This window comes from Camellia sinensis, chromosome 15, assembly GCF_055761805.1.
Source record: "Camellia sinensis isolate YWXY chromosome 15, ASM5576180v1, whole genome shotgun sequence".
NCBI classification, from domain to species: Eukaryota; Viridiplantae; Streptophyta; class Magnoliopsida; order Ericales; family Theaceae; genus Camellia; species Camellia sinensis.
In genome coordinates, this window is record NC_138975.1 from 15,600,001 (window position 1) to 15,618,254 (window position 18,254).

The 18,254-nt window shown below is 34.3% G+C and overlaps 1 protein-coding gene and 1 long non-coding RNA gene across 2 annotated transcripts; both read left to right on the forward strand.

The window, feature by feature from the left end:
* The first annotated feature begins 7,177 nt into the window (after nucleotides 1-7,177).
* Nucleotides 7,178-9,504, forward strand: LOC145812815 (uncharacterized). The gene is made up of 4 exons (XM_082908042.1): nucleotides 7,178-7,617; nucleotides 8,037-8,136; nucleotides 8,702-8,933; nucleotides 9,029-9,504. The coding sequence occupies exons 1-4, from the start codon at nucleotides 7,178-7,180 to the stop codon at nucleotides 9,502-9,504; spliced, it is 1,248 nt and encodes a 415-aa protein (XP_082764168.1).
* A 5,724-nt stretch (nucleotides 9,505-15,228) lies between these two features.
* On the forward strand, nucleotides 15,229-15,754 carry LOC145813655 (uncharacterized). The gene is made up of 3 exons (XR_014356855.1): nucleotides 15,229-15,278; nucleotides 15,388-15,528; nucleotides 15,612-15,754. It is a non-coding gene; the product is annotated as an uncharacterized LOC145813655 (long non-coding RNA).
* Nucleotides 15,755-18,254: the final 2,500 nt, after the last annotated feature.

The following is an 18,254-nucleotide window of genomic DNA, read 5'->3' on the forward strand; positions in this document are numbered from 1 at the left end:
TTAGTGTTGAAATATGTAAAAATATGTAAAAGATATATAAAAATATGTAAAAGTATCTTGAGACAAGTGAAGAACACATTAAGATTAGAAACAATTTGACATTTTATATTTGTTATTGACCGTCGTAAGGGCTATCATTACTATTAGTAGGGCCATTTTCTCAATTAATAAGAAATATCATCTTAAAGCAACACTCACTCACACTAGGAAGAATAAAAAATTAGAATTTTGGAAGAACATAAAAATAACAAAATTTCTGGTGGTGAAAACTAAAAGAGAGGGCCTTTTTTTATATACATGGAGAGAGAAAGGAAAAGGCTCCTGCCATCAAGAACCATCACAAATGCAGGAATAAATTTTGTAGTAACTTGCAAAACTGATGGATTAATCCATCATGAATGTAGAGGAGTTACACATTTTATATATACACATGTATAATCCTGCAGCCACATATCTGGCCTAGCCTAAAAAGATTAAGATGGGTGGGCCAAGAACCTGACCCAACCCCCACACTTAATCCAATCTAGCAAGGCTCAAATCTCAAGCCCAAGATCCACGGACCCGGACTCGGTCGGGCGATGCGCGCGCGTGTGACAATTTTTGCATAATCAACTTGGACTATAGTCTTGGCCCAAGTCCATCCTTGAAGTATCCATAACTCTCTTCCTTCGAAAAATTTGGATATCCCAGAGGGATTACACCCTTAGGCAAAAAATGGGATTTAAATATCCATCAATACTCTCTTCTACAATTTTACACCTTTCCCAACACTTATTTCATGAGGCCAACTTAATGAGTCAATTTCTCATTCAAATCTTAATGATTTTTTGTTATTTTTTTTGTAGTGTAAAGATTTCATTACAAATAATCTAAGAGTAATGCTAGAGACCCCAAATATTCTACCAAAAGTTTTACCAAATGTCTCACATGGGTGTGGGACCCACACAATATGGGTCCCATATGGGTCCCACACCCATGTGAGACATTTGGTAAAACTTTTGGTAGAATTTTTGGGGCCTCTAGCATTTTTGATAATCTAAACCCACTTTAACTCACCTTAATTGAGGATTGACATCCACTTTAATATAGCATTAAAGTCCCCCAAAAAATCATTATTTTCCAATAATTCCCTACTTGAATAAAATTTGACCGAATAACAACAAACAAACAACGCTTAACAACAAAGACTTGGAGAAAGAGAGAGAGAGAGAGTGCAACGAAATAACTCTTGCATTGGAAAAGGTAGCTTTTGGTTTTGAACCCTTCCTAGTGAAGTCTATCGGATTTACTAGCTTCCTAGTGAACTCAAAATCTTGAATTATGCTGTCGTTTATGTAAACCAAGACAACAAACCTTACACAGTTATCACTTCAACCATCGTTTTGTTCTCACTGTTGTGTCTGGTTGGACCCTGGAATATTAGTCTGGTTCAGTAAGTGGTTTAAAGAATTCGGCCTTGTCAATTCTTATAGAAGTGGCCCCACTTCACACTCACATAGATGACTCTATTTGATTATCCTGCTATACTCAGCTCAACATACTAGAATCATTAAAAGCTCAGCTTAACCTATACCCTTGCAGATATCACTGACAAAGGAATGGTTAGAGGTTTAACCTCTTCAGTGACATATCACCATTACACGCAATTAGGTTTTCCCATTGAACCTAGATCTTGGAATTTCCAATCAACTGGGTTGGGTTTTCATTCCGATAACATCTTACACTAAAGGCCTTAAACCTATTCTTTCTGACAACTTCTCTATTAATAATCTATTTACCTTTTTGGTTAGCGGATCTGCAATGTTGTCCTTAGACTTCACATAGTCTAAAGTGACAACTTCGTTAGAGAGTAAAGGTCCTATGAAATTATGTCTGTGACAAAGATGTCTAAACTTTCTATTATACATATTACTCTATGTTCGTCTAATAGCTGATTGGTTATCACAATGAATGCAAATGGCTAGCATAGGTTTCGACCAACGTGGAATATCTTCAACGAACTGGCAAAGCCATTCTGCCTCTTCCGTTGCTTTATCCAACGCTATAAACTCCGATTCCATCGTTGATCGTGAGATACACGTCTGCTTGGAAGACTTCCGAGACACGATTGCCCTCCAAGGGTGAACATATAACCACTAGTGGATTTCTATTACTGTTGGACATCTGGTGTAATATAGCCCATAATCCTGGGTGAAACAAAGATACCTTAACACTCGAACGATACCCTTCTAGTGAGTGGCATCAGGATTACTCGTGTATCTACTGAGCCTGCTAACAGAGTAGGCTATATCCAACCTTGTACAACTTATCAAATATATCAAACTCCCAATGACCCAAGAATATTTTAGTTGAGAAACACTGTCACCATTATTCTTGGTCAAATGTAGACTCAAGTTTACCAGTGTCCTAGACCCACTTGTATCTGATTTATCAAATTTCTTAAGTATTTTCTTAACATAATGAGATTAAGAAAATACAATACCATCAGATGTTTTGGTAATCTTAACACCCTTAATTACATCTGTAAGGCCCATATATTTCATGTCAAACTTAGAGTTTAATAATCTCTTGGTAGTTCTAGCCATCTCATCATTACTATCAACAATAAGTATGTCATCAATGTATAGATACAAAATGACATAACCTTAGTCAGTGTGTTTGACATAGACACATGTGTCACACTTAGTGATTTTGAACCCATTTGACAACATAGCGTTGTCAAACTTCTCATGCCATTGTTTAGGAGTTTGCTTCAAATCATACAATGATTTGATAAGCTGACAGACTTTTTTATTTTGTCCTAGAGCTAAAAACCCCTCAAGTTGCTCCATGTAGATTTCTTCATCTAAATCTCCATTAAAGAAAGTTGTCTTTACATCCATCTGATATATCTCCAGACCACGTAAAGTTGCTATCGCGATCACCATACGAATGGATGTAATCCTTGTCACAGGTGAATACGTATCAAAGTAATCCAGGCCTTCTCGCTGCCTGTATCCTTTGATAACTAGGCTAGTTTTATACTTATTAATTAATCCATCCACTTTCATCTTTCGTCTAAAGATCCACCGACTCCCCAAGGCCTTACTGCCGGGGGGTAGATCAACCAACTCCCAAGTATGTTTTTGTAAGATAGAGTCAATCTCACTCTTAATTGCTTCTTTCCACAAAAACTTTCAGGTCACTGCCATGACCTTCCTAACTGGGCTACCTGCAATGCCTTAAATTGCATCATTTCAATTTTTATTTTTTATTTTTTCAAATTTTGTTCTCAACTTCTTACTGTGCCTCTTTCTTGAATAATGTATTTTTTTTTTCCAATTTTGTTATGTCACAATGCCTTTTACTTATTTTTTTTTGAATTAAAATTTTAAAGTTATCTTTTCAATCTATACTACTTGCATTTAAAAAAATAAAATTGTTTAATTTTTTTTGTTCCCTATTAAAATAATGTAATCTTTTAATTTAGGATAAATTACTAATATATCCTCTGAGATTTACTTAAAATACAAATTCTCCTCTGTGATTTGAAAATGATATACTAACATTTCTTAACGTTTAATGGGAATACATGGACACCCATAACATTTTGAATATATCATAGATACCTCTTAGACATTTGTAATTTATATCACAAACACCCTTATCATTTAGTAAAAATACACGAACACCCCTTCATATTTTGCGAAAAGATCACAAACATTTCTTTTGACTTAAATAATGTGATAATATTAATTAAATGATTTGATTTGATAAAATTAAAAACACAGGATTTATTTTGTTAGAAGATTCAAATTCTGAGATTTTTTTTTTATAATTATCCAAATAATTTTATATGTATTCATATATATAAATACACATAAATAATTTAATAATATTATCACATATATTTAATTAAGTTAAAAGAAGTGTATGTGATCTTTCGCAAAATATTAAGGGGTGTTCGTGTATTTTTGCTAAATGATAAGAGTATTTGTGATTTAACTGTTAGAAAATGTTTTTGATATCATTTCAAATGTTTAAGGGGTATGTATGATATATTAAAAATGTTAGGGGTGGTTATGTATTCCCATTAAATGTTAAGAAATGTTAGTATACCCTTTTTATTTTGGTTTAGTAGATTGACCCTAAAATAATAAATAAAAAAATTACATTATTTTAATTGGGAACAAAAAAAAAATTAAACAATTTTATTTTTTTAAATGCAAGCAATATAGATCGAAAAGATAACTAAAAAAAAGAAGAAGAAGTAAACAGCATTGTGACATAACATAATTGAAAAAGAAAAAAAATATACATTATTCAAACAGGACCACAAGAAAGAGGCACAATTGAGAACAGAATTTAAAAAAAAAAAAAAAAGTAAGTTGAAACGGTGCTGTATAAGGTACCGTAGGAGGCACAAGCTCACAACAGTGACCCCTATCCGCCCTAAGGACACGGGTTAATAAAGTAATAAATGAATTTTAACTTTTTATATTTACATGGGGAATGTAAGGATACAATGAAAATTAATTATGATATTTTTGAAGACTTAGGCTCTGTTTGGTTGTAAACTGAAATCAATTTTCAACACGTGGGCTTGCGTATGACGTTTGGATACGATGTTCAAAAATTGATTCCGCGTGTTAATTCAAATTACATTTTGAAAATCTGTTTGGTAGCAAATATCTCCCTTTCAACGTTTCTGCCTTCTTCATTATCTCCCAACTTTCACGTGAACCTCATCTACACCTGTTCTTCAGATTCATCACGGGTGGCTTCTTTGTGTTCAGATTCATCACGGATGAGTTTCAGAGAGTTTGAGAAGTCAGACTCATTTTATAAATAATGAATCTACCCAACCCGCTCCGTACTCGTATCATATTTCACAAATCAACTGAGTTACGATTTGTGCGTTGCGGACAATTCTTATTATGGGCAACGAAACAACGACGACTGCGAGGTGAAATTACTCACAAAATTATTTACATATTTTGTTATAGGGAAATTATTTGAGAAATTCATTCTAATTTTTTTTTTAGGTCAAATTTATTGTCGAATTCGACGAGCAAACAGTGGCCCGTTCAATCAGTATACACATTCCATCACCGGCGATAATTATTCAACTCCCACTAATCTGGTAAATAAATCCTTCATCCTTCATCTGTTATCTGAAAATGATTTCAAACGAGTCGATCAACTGTTTCAACTTTTTGTTCTTCAAGAATAGTGTAAATCATTCATCTGTTATGTATAAATGAATTTGGAGAAGTTGAAATCAGTTCGTAAATGGTTTATCAGAATTTGGTATGTCGTATTTTCCATTTCAGATCGGTTGTTATTTGAAATTATGAACAGTTTGAACCTTTCTTCTATCAAAGGCATAGTGGTAGTGCCTGGGACACCCGGTCGGTCGTCCCTCGGGTCATCCGGCCGGTCGACCACCGGTCTTCCCACCTCTCTTCCGGTTTTGTCTTCCACTTTCCATTCCTGAATGGTTTGAACCACCGGTCCTCCCTGAAATGTTTGAACCCACCGGCTTTTTTACAATTTTTTTTCCTTAATTTCAATTAACAACCAATACTGATTTGTTTTGAATTCAAATCAATATAACACAATGTTAAACACATTGTTAAACATTGAATGTTAACTGAATTTTTTTTGTAAAACATTGTTAACTGAATGTTAACATTGTGTTTTTTTTAATTCAGATTTCTTTTTTTTACATTGTTAACAACCAATACTAATTTTTTTTTATCTGATTGTTAATTAAAAAAAAATTACTGATTTCTTTCCTACTATTTAAACACAATGTTAACTGAATTTTGAGGCTTTGAGAGCAAAGACACCTCTAGCGCTAGCACACACGGTTAAAATCAGGGATAGCTACTGTTACATTACCATTTAGACATATATATGTCTATATTTATTTATTTATATGGTAAATAAGACTTATAGAAAATATAGTAAAGTTTTTAATTTTTATAGCATTTCATTTTTTATTAATAATTTATCATTCATATGAATATGAATTAAAAAAAATAATAATGTTATCTTTTTTACATTAAAATATTTTTTATTTTGATCTTATTAAAAGATAAGTCAATATACTTATGTTAAAATTAATTATATTTTTTCATAATTTTTCAATAGATTAGAATATTTATGTATGTATTTTAATTTTTTATTAGTTTGAGTCATATTTTAATTTATAGAAATAAATAAATAAAATGTTCATACCATAATTTTTTTTTGATCGAGTTCATACCATACTTTACTCTCCTTTTCTTTCTATTGGCTGAAATTACATTTTGTAGAATTAAAAAAAAAAGGTTTAGCGAAATTTTTTTTATGCAAAATTTTTTTTGATAAAACAAAAAAATGTTTTTTCCATGACTACTTGCAAGGTCGTTTGGGACACAGGAAAAAAAAGTTGGTTTTGGGTTTATAAAAGTCAATTTTTTTTTTTTATTTGTAGTTATATTTCTGCTATCTGAATGTTTTTTTTTTTGGTGATTATATTTTTGCTTTTTAAATTCAATTAATCTGCTATGTACTTTTTTCCTTGAAATAAAATAATATGTTCTTTTTCCTTTATCTGTGTTCTCCTTCAAATCATTTTGCATTGTTATTGTTGTATATCCATCGCAATGTTCTTTAAAATACTCTGTTCTGCTTGTATATTCATCCCAAACTAGTTTAAATATAATTTGTATATTTATAGATGGATGGAAATAATTCCGATGACAATGAGAACACAAAAATGTGGAGGCCCAAAATTGAAACGAAATTAATAAATATGTTGAGAGATGAGGTTAGAAACAATCAAACAACGGGCCGTACTACTTCGTAGACAATTAGGCATTGGAATCATTATGCAAATCAGTTGCACAATATGTATGGATTTCGGTATACAGGTGTTAAGGTGCGCCAAAAATATCAGCGCTTGAAAGCTGATTACCAGACATTCAAGCGACTCCAGGCACAGACTGGTCTGGGATGGGATCCTATTATAGGCACTGTTGTTGCACCCGATGAATTTTGGGATAAGGTTTTCCATTAATCTGTACTATTTTCTAATTTTATTTTAAACGTTTCATTATATATACAATGCTTAATTCTTGTTTTGTACTTGTTGTAGGCTAGCAGAAATGTGAAGAAGTTTAGGACAAAAGGGTTTGAATATTTTTAGGAAATGGCAGAAATTGTTGAAAATTGTTGTGCTACAGGGGCCCTGTCTCGTGCATCCACACAAGGACCCCTTGACTCAGAAGAAGAAGACGACATGTTAAATAAATATTGGAACGCTGATGCTGGTGGGAGTAACGCTAGTGGGAGTAATGCTGCTGAGGCCATTCCTATTGACTTATTCGGGGATGAGTATATAGATCCAGCAAAGGGCAAAAGTCACAAGAGGGGCCCTACAACCAGCAAGACTGACAGTGGTCGTTCCAAAAAGTCACGGTCAAGTGGGTTTGATGATGTGTGTGCAGCTTTCACATCCTATGTACAAGCCAAAACAGAACATTCACGTGCACGAGAAAATGAGACTGAGGCTGTAAGTGCAGGTGGTGATGATTATTCCCTTGATGCATGTCAAGATACATTGCTTGAGCTTAGGGACATACCACCGTTGTAGTACGTTAGGGCACTGACACTGTTCAAGGATAAGGAATGGAGAAGGATTTTCATGCGTACTCTTACCCATTTGCGCCTAGCCATGATCCTCGCTTTGCAGTGAACTGAGACGTTCTGTTTTGCTTGTGTTAGCAAATCTTCTTGGCTGAACTGTTTGATCATTTCATTATTCCTGATTTGGTTTTAATTCTTATTTTTTTCATTCCATCATATCCTCTTTCCTTTTCTATGTTCGTATGTTTTTTTTTTTTTAACTTTTAAGTGTTTTCTGTTATATTAAAACTATGGAAGTTATTATAATATGACCATGTGTTAAATAAATTTTGTTATCCTCTGAATTTTACTGTTTCACCAATAACGCTAACTGTTACTGCATGAATAACATATTTTATAATTATGCTTTTACTGTGATGTAGACAAAGGCATATATCATCCGACAGAGAAAACAATACAATGGAGCTCTCATCAGAGGAGGATGAGGTTGTTGATGATTTTATGGATTTCTTAATGATTGCTGTAATGCATGACCATATGAACGCGTCAAATAGTCGCCGACCGCAGCGAACATGTCCATTCAGAGGTGATGATTACATCTTCGGCCTATTAAATGGCCATCCAGAAACAATGATGAACGTTATGCAAATGGATGCACAAAAATTCATTTTATTGAAAGACACTTTACTCCATAATGGCTTTATCGATACTGAACATATGCATATAAGTGTGGAGGAATTGCTTGGAATTTTTTTATACACTTTTGCACAAAATGATCGCTATCAAATAATGACAGATAGATTTCAACACTCAACGGAAACAATTTGTCGGCACATAAAAATTGTTATGCGGGCATTGTACAAGCTTTCATCATCGGTTATCAAACCACGTAACCTAGAGGACATCCCGGGAAAATTTTTAAATGACAGGCGATTTTTTCCCTGGTTCAAGGTACGAACAGTGTGACTGTCCTGTAAATTTGTTCATATCCATAAGGGTTAATAAATATTATTATTTTTTAATTATGAAAGTAAAATCAATCAGTTTGTTTCGCTTTTAATATCAAAGTCTGATATCTGTCAATTAGGATTGTGTCGGTGCTATCGATGGCACATTGGTGGATGCATGGGTCCCTGCTTCAAGACAACATACATTCCGCGGTCGGAAAACAACAGTATCGCAAAATGTACTCGCAGTTTGCAACTTCGATATGTTGTTCACATTTATTAATTCTGGATGGGAAGGTAGTGCTCACGACAATGCTATTCTGGTTGACTCTATTACACGAGCTGATCTACAGTTCCCACACCCACCCGATGGTGACTGTCCCTGAACAACATACTGTACACTTTTTTCCTTGCCTGTTTTTATACATATCAATTGACAGAACAGTGTATTCATTATTTACATGTAGGCAAGTACTATTTAGTTGATGCTGGTTTCACGAACATGCCTGGATTTCTTGCTCCATTTCGGTCTCAACGATATCACTTGCAAGAGTTTCGTGGCCATCGTTATGCAGGACCTAAGGAATTGTTTAACCATCGACATTCGTCATTACGCAACGTCATAGAAAGAACATTTGGTGTTTTGAAGAAGCGCTTCCCAATATTGCGGTCCATGCCAAATTACAAGTCTACACGACAAGGGCCTCTCGTGATTGCATGTTGTGTAGTGCACAATTGGATCCGTTTGCATGCAGTTATGGATCCATTCTTTATGGAAGCTGATAATGAAATGGCCGCAGAAGCAGAAGCAGAAGCAGACGGGCTTCTTGGAGACCAACCTGACTACGTTGACATGTCACAACATGGGTTAACGTCCCAATCGAACGTTAGGGATGCAATTGCTACTGCTATGTGGCAAAATCATGTTCACCATGGGCACTGAAGATAATGGTTTTCTTAGTACATGTGTACTTAAATATGTTGTTCATGCAATGTGTAATATGCAAATTTATGTATAGTCTACCAAAGACAATTAAATATGTTGTTATTAATATGCAATGCGTTTCTTAGTAACTTTTAGAAATAAATATGTTGTCATTAAATTAAATGTGGTGGTGGGTGGTGGTGGTAGATGGGTGGTGGGTGGTGATGGGTGGTGGTGGCAGGTGGGTGGTGGTGACAGATGGGTGGTGGGTGGTGGGTGGTGGTGGTGGATGTGTGGTAGGTGGCGATGGCAGATAGGTGGTGGGTGGGTGGGTGGTGGTGACAAGTGGGTGGTGGGTGGTAATGGGTGGTGGTGGCAGGTGGGTGGTGGGTGGTGATAGGTGGTGGGTGGTGGTGATAGGTGGGTGGTGGATGGTGGCAGATGGGTGGTGGGTGGTGATGGGTGGTGCTGGCAGGTGGGTGGTTGGTGGTGGTAGGTGGTGGTGGTGGTGGTGATAAGTTCACCATTTAAAAGTGTAACAAATAACGAATAATAATAAGAATAATAATAATAATAAATAAATAAAATAACATAAAAAAATTATTATATTTTACTTTTTTATATCCCCGATATAAAAAAAGAATGTTTATTATTAAATATATATTTTTTTGCTTATATGAATTTTTTTTCCCTTTTCATTAAAAAAAAGAATGTTTATTATTAAATATTTGTTTTTTTAGTACGCATGTTTATTATTAAATTGTAAGTTGTTGTATTTAATTTCAGAACATTAATTTCATTTTTTCTATTAATTGATGCACACAAATTATTTAATAATTATGTAATTTTTATTTTTTTTTATTGAAATGAAGGTTTTCATAGACATGTATGACGTACTATTTATTAACATTATAACTGTGTAATTAAATGCTTCCAAAAAAAACCCCTCGTTCTTATTCATTACGTGAATAGAAAAGTTTATAACAAAATAACAAAAGTAAAACAATCACAACAAAACTCACCAAATAAATAAGCAAAACAAAAATAAGGGAAAAAAATATAACAACCGTATGATTTTTAAACAAGTTAAGCATCCTTATCAGGTGGTGTTGGAGGTGGAGGGAAATGCTGATGGTACAACTGAGTGACTCGATGGTCAATCAGATCAATGCGGTTCCTTGTCAGTTCAGCACGTCTCTCGGAGTCTACGCGGAACTCACCAAATTGATGAATTAGTGAGTTCTGAGCGGTGGCAATTTCATCGAATCGAGTACCAAATTCATCAAACCGAGTACCCAGTGTATTGAGCTGATTAGCCATTTGTTGTTCCCATTATAGGCGCTGATTGTACCGTTCCAAGGCTAAATAATCTGTCCAGTAACGGGGTTGTTCATTTGGTGGCATGGCATTGTCATTGGGTTCTTCCTCATCAGGTATTGGTTCATTTTGAAGATTAAGAGAGCCTATCAACGTGTCAGAACCACCAGCTCGGGTTAGTGTATATTCAGAAATTGGTGAAGTGATTCTGATCCATACTTCATCTTCAAGGTTCACATCATGGGCTTTGAAAATTATGGTTAGTAAAGCTCCAAAAGATAGGGACCGGACACTCAGAGTATCCAATTTTCACTACAAGGATTTACACATTTGGCGACCACTTTTGCCGACCAAAAAAATTTTGGTCACAAAAAAATGACATTTGGCGACCAAATATTAATTAGTCGCGAATGATCATTATTTTTGGCGACCAAATATTATTGGTCGCAGAAGAATATATTTTGGCGACAAAAAAATAAGTTGGTCGCAGAAAGTGGTATGCTTTTGCCGACCAACTATAAATTTGGTCGCGGAAGGTCACATATTTTTTGGCGACCAAAAATTTGGTCGCGAAAAATTTATTTTCAGCAACCAAAAAAAAGTAGTCGCCAAATTATTACTTTTAGCGACTAATATTTTAGTCGCCGTTGATTGAGGTTTGGCGACTAAAACAATTTGTCAGCGAAATAACCTGTTTTTGCGACTAATTTGAGAGTTTGGTTGCCAAAAGTTTGGGGAAAAATTTGAAAGATGGAGAGGGGAAATATATATACATATATATTTTTTTCAATTTTTCCTTACGCCTAAATAACCAAATTTATTCGTTATTTCCTTCTATTTATTTTCCCATTTTCCTTTTATTTGCCCTGCCCTTCACAAACACTGATTGTTCTCTCTCTTGCACGCATTCTCGCTCTGTCTCTCTCTCTCTCTCTCTCTCTCTCTCAGTTTGCACTGGTATGAATCTCTCAATCTCGTTCTCTCTCTCTCCCCCCCTTTATGTCTTCTCAATCTTGTGCTCTCTCTGTTTTGAACTCGATCGTTGAAGGTACGGGCTCTTTCTCTCAAGTTTCTTTCTCTATTTCTTCTTGTTTTCGGGTTTCAATCTACACCTAGGGTTTCGATCGAGTTCAAGGTACTTTCTCTCGGAAATTCTTCTCTCTATTTCTATCTTACTCCATTTTTTCTTAGTTTGCGATTTGAATCTACTCCTAGGGTTTGGATCGATAAATGACCCTTGCAATATTCAATTTGAATGTGTTTGAACTCTTGATATTTGATTGAATCACTTTGATTTAATTCAATTATTCTCTTATTTATATGTATTTCAAATACCTATGTGTATAGATTTTGGAGTGATTTGGTACATATTATATGTGATTGAGTGGAAGTTTGTGATGATATACTAGATTAATTTCTAGAAAACTCAGGGGACGTGTTGGCTCTTTTTTGATATCTGGTTGCTTCAATCTCTCTATTAATTTGTTTGCTTGCTCAGAAATTGTAGGGAAAAATGGAAAATGTGATTTTCAATATTGATATTTGGTTGCTTCAATCTCCTTCAGTTTGTTTCTCTCTATCTCTCTTGGTCTTTGAATCTCCCTATAAATACTTATCTAGCTTTCTCATATTCCATCTATAATTTTGGATCATTTATGATTTGTCTGTGCATCCTTAGGTTTGCAGGTTTTGAGTTCAAGTTATAATCTTTTGCACACTCAGCAGGCCAAACTAGTGTTGTCGCCGTTTCTTCTGCAAGGTAAACTTTACTGCTAAAGTTTGATTTACTTCTCTCTGTATCCATTCATGTTAATAATAAAATAATGAGACACATTTAGGTGAGCTTTTTAGAATGCCATCATTTCTATTGGGATCTTCTGTCCCCAACTCTTGTCCCCATCTTCTATATGAGATTTTACAAGAATGGCAGGTCAGTGGCTTTCCAAACTAAAACTTCACGCAGCTCTATCTTTCATATTGTAAACCATTGTAAAGTTTAGGATTGTTTGACTTCTTATTCTGTATTTATTTATTAATTGTTTGACTTCTTATTCTATATTTATTTATTATTCTTTGGATCTTTGAATTTGTTTCCCATGTAAATAGAATTAGAATTTATCATCCCATTGCCTTGTTTTTTCAATTTAAAATTCCAATCTACATATCAGGTTATTTTTCATTTCTGGTAATAAAAGAATACTAAAGATGTGAGCTATAGAATTTCTCTATTTTGATAACCTTTTGTATCACTCGCCCACTATTGATGTATAGGAAATGAGATAATTTTATAATAATCTAACCAATAACTACATGAGCCACAACTAATTACTATTATTAATTTTTTATAATAATCTTTTGTTTAGAAATTGTCAGTGTATGTATGTCTTGTAGTGGGTAATTTTAATATATGCAGGGACCTCTTTGTAGAAAACATGAGAAAAGAGGGTTGTGTGTGCCTGTAAGCTAGCAAACTAAAAAAAATTGAGATGGTAGTTGTAATGTGTATTATATGAAGTGCATATGTAAGAGGGAAAAAAAGAGGGAAAAAAATGAGAAAAGAGGGTTTTTGTAATGTGTATAAGTTCTACAAGTGGGTAAGAGGGAAAAAAAAAAAGGTCAAAAAATAAGATATGGTGTGTTGTGTAAACTGAAGAAAAGCAAAGAACTCAAAGCTCTAGTAGAAAAAATAGATAGAAGGAAGTTAGTGGAGTCTGGTTCTGTTATGTTAGGTAAAAAGGTCTTGTAAACATTGTTTTAGTCTTCTTTCACTTGAATGTGAAAATGAAGTGCATATGTAATTGTTGAAGTGAATTTGGTTTTTTTCTAGGACTTGTATTCTAAGGTCTGCTGAATATGGCCAATCGTATTCTAAGGTCCATGATAAAGCTACACAGGAAGTGAGCTCTTAGGTACGGCTTTACCTTTTCATCAATTCCCAATGGGGTGTGTGTGTGAATAGGTATTCTCAATTATAGCATGCAATCATCATACTGTACTTCTTTCTCTTGGAAAAACTAAACTAATGATTTAAATATATTAGCAATATAAATGATGAGAGACCCCCTATATGTATTTCTTCTCTCTTTTTTCTATTCCTATATGTATATTTGTTTTAAATATTGGAATGTTGCTATGGAAAAATGCAAAAAATCATGTGGTTAGATGGCATTATAACATAAATAAGAATTTCTACTTGATTTGCTGCAGCTAAAAGTTTTTAGCTAGTTTTTGAACATTATATGTTCTATCCACACTTCAAAAAGAAAAAAGAAAAAAGAAGGGAAGTGAGAATGCCGTCTCCTTTTTATTTTTCATTTTTTATTTTTTTTCTTGTCGAGTTTGGTGACATAGAATATGGTTTGGAACTTTTATGGGTTGGTGGAATTTGGTGGATGATAAATTTTATCACATTTGTTTGATAAATGAGGTTTCTTGGAGCTAAGGTATCCTGAAATGTTGCTACCTGTTGCTTGGCTACCTAACTTCTAGTTTCTGAGGTCTTCATTTTAGTATTCCATGATTGTTCCATAAGATGTAAGTGAAAATTATATGACATAATGTTACTCCATTTATGTGATATGAAATTAAATCTCAAAGAATCTAGTAGAATTTTCTGAGGTCTTCATTGGCTTTGAGCTTTGGGCCTTTCTTCTTGGAATGTTATATGACACGTTTTCAATCCTAGCCATGCTTGTAAAGAAGATTAAAATAAAATGCATGCAGTGATAATTTGTTAGATCAAATAAGATTGCCAAAATACAAAACTGATCAACTTTATAGTATTATGAATATGTTTAAGGTTACCTGTTTACTTTGTTGCTTGAGTAAAAATCTGACCTCTGCTAATTAATATGCAGACGTGCTGTCCTGGAACAAAAGCACCTGATTTAGAAGAAGATGATAAATTCTATGAGGACTTCAATATGAATGAAGTTGACTTGAATATTGAGAACTATGAAGAAATATTTGGTGTAGCTCTTAATGATCCAGAACAACTGTTTGGTAACGATGGAATTGGTAGCTTGTTAGGAGTAAAGGACATGTCCGATGCTGATTTGAACCATCGAGGCACATATGCAGCTGATTTGAACCATCCTTATTATTCTCATCAGCTATAATCGGCTCATTTGTTTGTTGTTTTAGTTCTTCATCTCTTTCTGCTTTACAATGTGTCACTGTCAATGCATAGTTCTAACATCTTTGTCCCATTGAGTTGTGAGAAATGGAACTTTGTTCATAAATATTGCTTTCTTTCCTATCTACCAAATTTTGGTCAAATGGAATGTTCTTGGTGGATATGGTTTCTTTTGGTATATGCATGAGCTTTGTGCCCCCTAGTGATCAAATGGAATGTTCTTGGTGGATATGGTTTCTTTTGGTATATGCATGAGCTTTATGCCCCCTAGTGACTATATATTACCGTTTGTTAGCAGGGATGGTTTTGCTAAGACAATATATTACCGTTTGTTTGACTGGTAAGATATGGGAGTTTGCATCATTGTTTTCACTTTCATGATTATGTCTCTGGATTTTGTTTTAACTAAGCGTGTGATGCTAAAGCTGACTGATTTTTGTGATATACAGGTTAGTTGATACAATTAATGTTTCAATTGGACAAGATCCTAACTTAAATGATATACAGTTAGCAGGGATGTTTCAATTTTAGTTGATACTGATTTTTGTATTAATTTCACAAATGAGAAGCTGCAGCAACATTTCAACCAGGTATATATAATGCTCATCATATTTAATAACATCTTGTAATTCACATCCTTGACTTCCACTCAAAGCATTGTTGTATGATTCAGCATGTGTTCAAGATGGAGCAAGAAGAGTACACAACAGAGGAGATCAACTGGAGCTATATAGAATTTGTTGACAATCAAGATGTCCTGGATCTTATTGAAAAGGTTCACCTCTTTAGTCTAGTATTTTTTTTCTTTTTTTGTCATTTAATGATTGCATGTACTTGTGTTTTTTTGGCTATATTTATTCTTTGGTAATCTTGCATACTTTGGGCCTAGCTTATAAGCAAGGAACTTTAGCTAGATGGGGTATTTACTTCCTGCTAAAGTGAAAGTACTTAGTGAGGCTTCCATCCAGTTCTAGTGTTTCCAGAGATACAAGCATACTTGAAGACAACTTGGCTAAGATGTCTATTCTTCATCAAATTGGTAGGCAACATAAAATATATTTGTATGTAGAAAAATGTTGAAATCTAGATTTTTTTAGCGATACATGTGCCAATATTTGTTATTTGTCACTAAATAAGGGCATGCATTTTGCCAGTGAAAGAGTAAATTGCTTGTCTAACAAAGGGAGATTCTTAGTAGCATGAGCCTCCTCTACACTACAATGGGTGTGCTAGGAACCATATGTAAAGCCCTCCCAAACAATATTAAAATCCATTCTTCTTGCAGTTAAAAACCATTGCTATATCATAAGATGATTTGATCCCAAACTGTTGTAGCAGCATTTTTATGAAATGAAGTATGGCACGTAGTTTTGCAACATGATGTGATGTTCTCCTCCTGGTTTTTTCTACCAAGTCACTGACCAAGAAATGCATAATTAATTTTAGGCTTCGTTTGGCAGTAGGCTAATTTAGCTAAAAAGCCACTAAAAAAGCCAAAAAGTCAAAAGATTCTTTCGTATTCTCTTTTCTTTTTGCATGTTTTTTCTATAAAAAGCCAAAAAGTCATTCCCAAACACTTAAATTTTTTTATCTCATATCTTAGCCAAAAAGACTCTAAAAAAAGTCACTTCCCAAACCAACCCTTAATAAGCTTATAACCTAAAACTGTTTTAGTTAGCTGCTTAGCATTTTAAGTATGTTCTGGAAGTTTCTGTTACTGCTTCTATCTACCACTTGTGTAAGACTCTTAGGGGATGTTTGGCATGGGCTAAAAAAAGCTACTTTTTGGCTAAATAAACCAAAAGACAAAAAAAGTCTGTCTTGAACTTAAAAAAGTAACTAAAAAAAGGTAAAAAATCCAACATTTCTACTAACAAAAAAGAATATTTTTTTTGTAATTACCAGCCGCATCAGCTTTTTAAGGTTCTAGAAAAGCAAATAAGCAACTAAAAAAACAATTGCTAAATTCGACCTCAGTAGCATAAACTCTTATGGGGGCCTCACTCCTTCCTCTAGAAGCTTGTTAACACCACCACGCTCACTCTTAACCTTAAAACTCCTCTATAGGCCCCTCGCTCTAGGATTAACAACCCTGTTTCTGGATGTTCTACTATTTTGTTCCTAGTTGTTTCTTATTTTGGGGTTGTTTATAGCTCTAATTGGTATCAAACTCTAAACTCATTGGCATTGTTCTTTTACTTCAATCTATTGGTTGTTGTGTTGCCATTCCCTTTGATTTTTGTTTTGATATTGACTTTCAGTGGAGTTATTTGGTGCTCTTAAAGGGCGCCTATATGACAGCAACAAAAATTTGATAATGGCAACTCTCTCTACTAGTGGTGCTGTTACATCTGTATTGGGACTTGCAGTTGAGAAGTCTAGCAAGGTTGTTTGCTCTAAACCTAAATTTCCTTCTAACTTTGTATTCTATTGTCCTTTAAATTTGACTTTAATATTGGGAAGTTGTTTGTTGCAGGGTATACTGTCAGATGTTTTGAAATGCCTTGGTGACAATAACAAACATATGAGAGAAAGCACTCTGACTACTTTAGATGCTTGGCTTGCTGCTGTTCATCTCGAGAAATAGTTATGTTTCAAATTGTTATGTTAGATGTGACTTGTGAATGAAAACTTAGAATAGTTGTTTTGTGTCGAATGTTAATGAATTATGTATTGTGTCGAATGTTAATGATTCAGTTAATTTGAATGATGTTTTAAAATTATAGGTTTATTATGGATTGAATGAATTATTAGGAATTGCAGGTGTATTGTTTTCCTACTTTGGCGACCAATTTATTAGTCGCGCCAAATAAATAATTTTTTTTTGCAAAAAATGACAATTGCCGACCAAGAGTTGTGGTCGCAAAAAATACATTTATTGCCGACCAAAACAGCTCTTGGTCGTGGAAACTCACTTTTGCCGACCAAAAGTTTTGGTTGCGAAAAGTAACAAATGGCGACCAAACCTTTTGGTCGCGGAATGTCACAATTGGCGACCAAAATTTTTTTGGTCGCGGAATGTCACGATTGGCGACCAAACTTTTTTGGTCGCGGAATGTCATAATTGGCGACCAAACTTTTTGGTCGTTGAATGTGATAATTGGCGACCAAACTTTTTGGTCGGGAAAATATCACTTTTCGCGACCAAAGTGTTTTAGCGACTAAATGAATTAGTCGCGGTAATGATATATTTCGCGACCAAAAATTTAGTCGGCAAATCCGACTTTTGCCGACCAACCAAAATTTTGGTCGCGAATTACTTTTGCCGACCCTCAATTGGCGACCAAAGTAGCGACCAAAAAATTTGGTCGCGAAT